Here is a 2022-nt window from a genome sequence, read left to right on the forward strand (position 1 = left end):
AAAAGCACGTCGAGACAACCGGGCCGGCGTGGCAGGAAGGTGAGTGCATATGAAGGTGATTAAGAGCTTATTGAATCAGCGCTGTTGTCCTGGTCTGCCCTGGAGCTTCCACGCGACGGACGTGCGCGCGACAGGCGTTTGTTGCGAGGTTCCATGCTGATGATAAGTCGATGTTGTCTAGAATGCCTGAAGATTTGATGACAGGATGTTCGCCCGCCCCACAAGCCTGGGATGGCGTTGTGAACGCCATTGTGAGCGCCCCCCGACACCACCAACCTGAACCACCTCCGTCACTGCGCAGACGGCGATTGCATAGGAGCAGAACTGCTGGCATGGCGAGCCCATTAGGCATGCGAGGTCATGGACTCCAACGCTCATCCTTCACAAGACCGGTGCGCGGCAGATCAACGGCAACGGCCCGATGCTCGCCGCTCTGGCTGGCATGCAGCGTGGCGGCAAGACGTCCCTCGTGCCGGGGGCCGTCCTGAGCGTGCGCTGATGCCCCATCCAATATGGCGTCCACCACCTGATGCATCATTCCTTTGTTCCGGCACACCCTACAAAACCCCCCACTCCAGGCAAACCCCGAGTCCACAACGGGGCCGGCACTGGCCGCCTCCGGTCTGCCCGCTGCAGGCGCGAGCCTCAACCCAGCAGCGCCGCGCGGCGGCGCCGCGCCCCCCCAAAGGCCACCGCGGCCGCCGGCCCCCGCCTCGCCGGACGCCGGCCCCCGCGCCGCCGCGTCCAGCGGCGGCGTCAGCGCGAGCAGCCGGACGCTCGACGGTGCCCTGGGGCTGGCGTTCGTGCAGTACGCGGACGGGCCGCGGCCGGCGGACGAGGAGCTGCAGTGGCGCCGCGACGAGGACCTCGAGGCGGAGATTCGGCCCCTGGTGAGGTTTGCGCGCACACAAGGGCCTCTCGCCACGCAGCCGGCCCGTGGTCCGCGCATTCGTGCGCGCTGCCAGCAGCGTCCCCCGCGGCCTCACCCCCTGCAGCGGTCTGTGGTTGGCTGGGTCTGGCAGGAGCCGTGGGGCGGCTAGCGTGCGTGCGGCACGCCTGGCCGCGCTTCGCGCGGTGCATGGCATGCGCACGCGCATGCAAGCAATTGTTCGTGGCGCTGGCTGGCTCCAGCAAAAGCGCAACCTGTATATTCCCCCATGAATAATCGCATCATTTGAAACATGCTAATTCATCCGCAGACCAAAAGCGAAAAGGATAAGACGGAGCGCGCCCTGCGTGCCCAGGTGCGTTCCCTGTGGAAACGCCCCTGCCGCACGTTCCGCGGGGACCGCGCAGGCGCCGCCGCCTTCCGGTCAAACGTGCAGATCGCCACTGAGGAGATGCTGTCCTCGAGGTTCTTCCCCAGAGACCCTGCCGCCAGCGGCGCGGGCTACCGCTGCTGGGTGGACGGCAAGGACGGGGGGGAGGTGCGGGTTTTCCTGCGGACCTACAATGAGCGCCGCAGCACGTGGGAAGTCTCGCCTGCGTCTTTGGACGAGGTGGCTAGGAAGATCATCCACAACGCTGAGGCGCGGGTGCGCTCGCGCCCGTAGAGTCGCCGAGGCCCGCAGCGGGCGTGCTGCGCTTGCTGCGTGCCTGGAACGCGTGTTGCCGGGGGAGAGGCCCTTGCCTGGATCTGTGCTTAAGACCGGCCGGCAGGTGTGTCGCCTGCTGCTGGGGGCACGCCCTACCTGCGTGTACCCACCCCCTAAGCATCCCCCTGAGCTGAGTTGGTTTCGCTCAATGCTCCACCCTGCAGACAGAGCAAGATGCGATGCCGCCGCCCGACAAAAAATCTGCAAAACAGAAAAAGGCCAGAGCGCAAAGCGCGATCGAGACGAAGGTCCGAGGCAGGGGCAGCAGGGGAGGGCTGGTCCCAGCAAGCGCCGCAACGCCGGCGCAGCTGACTCCGCGAAAGCCTCGGCGGACCCGGCGGGCGGCGCGCAGTCCCGAGGGCACAGCGGCACCGGCGCTAGCGCTGCTGCGCGCCACGGTGCCAGGGACTTCCGGGTCTCGCTCCAG

At 67.1% G+C, this 2022-nt stretch overlaps 1 protein-coding gene across 1 annotated transcript; it reads left to right on the forward strand.

Moving 5' to 3' along the window:
• Nucleotides 1–360: 360 nt before the first annotated feature.
• On the forward strand, nucleotides 361–1553 carry MNEG_0985 (hypothetical protein; the record flags this gene model as incomplete). The annotated part of the gene is made up of 3 exons (XM_014050540.1): nucleotides 361–392; nucleotides 689–890; nucleotides 1200–1553. 3 exons carry the CDS (start codon nucleotides 361–363, stop codon nucleotides 1551–1553), a joined length of 588 nt encoding a protein of 195 aa, XP_013905994.1.
• Between the last annotated feature and the right edge of the window lie 469 nt (nucleotides 1554–2022).

This window comes from Monoraphidium neglectum, assembly GCF_000611645.1.
Source record: "Monoraphidium neglectum strain SAG 48.87 unplaced genomic scaffold scaffold00091, whole genome shotgun sequence".
NCBI lineage: Eukaryota > Viridiplantae > Chlorophyta > Chlorophyceae > Sphaeropleales > Selenastraceae > Monoraphidium > Monoraphidium neglectum.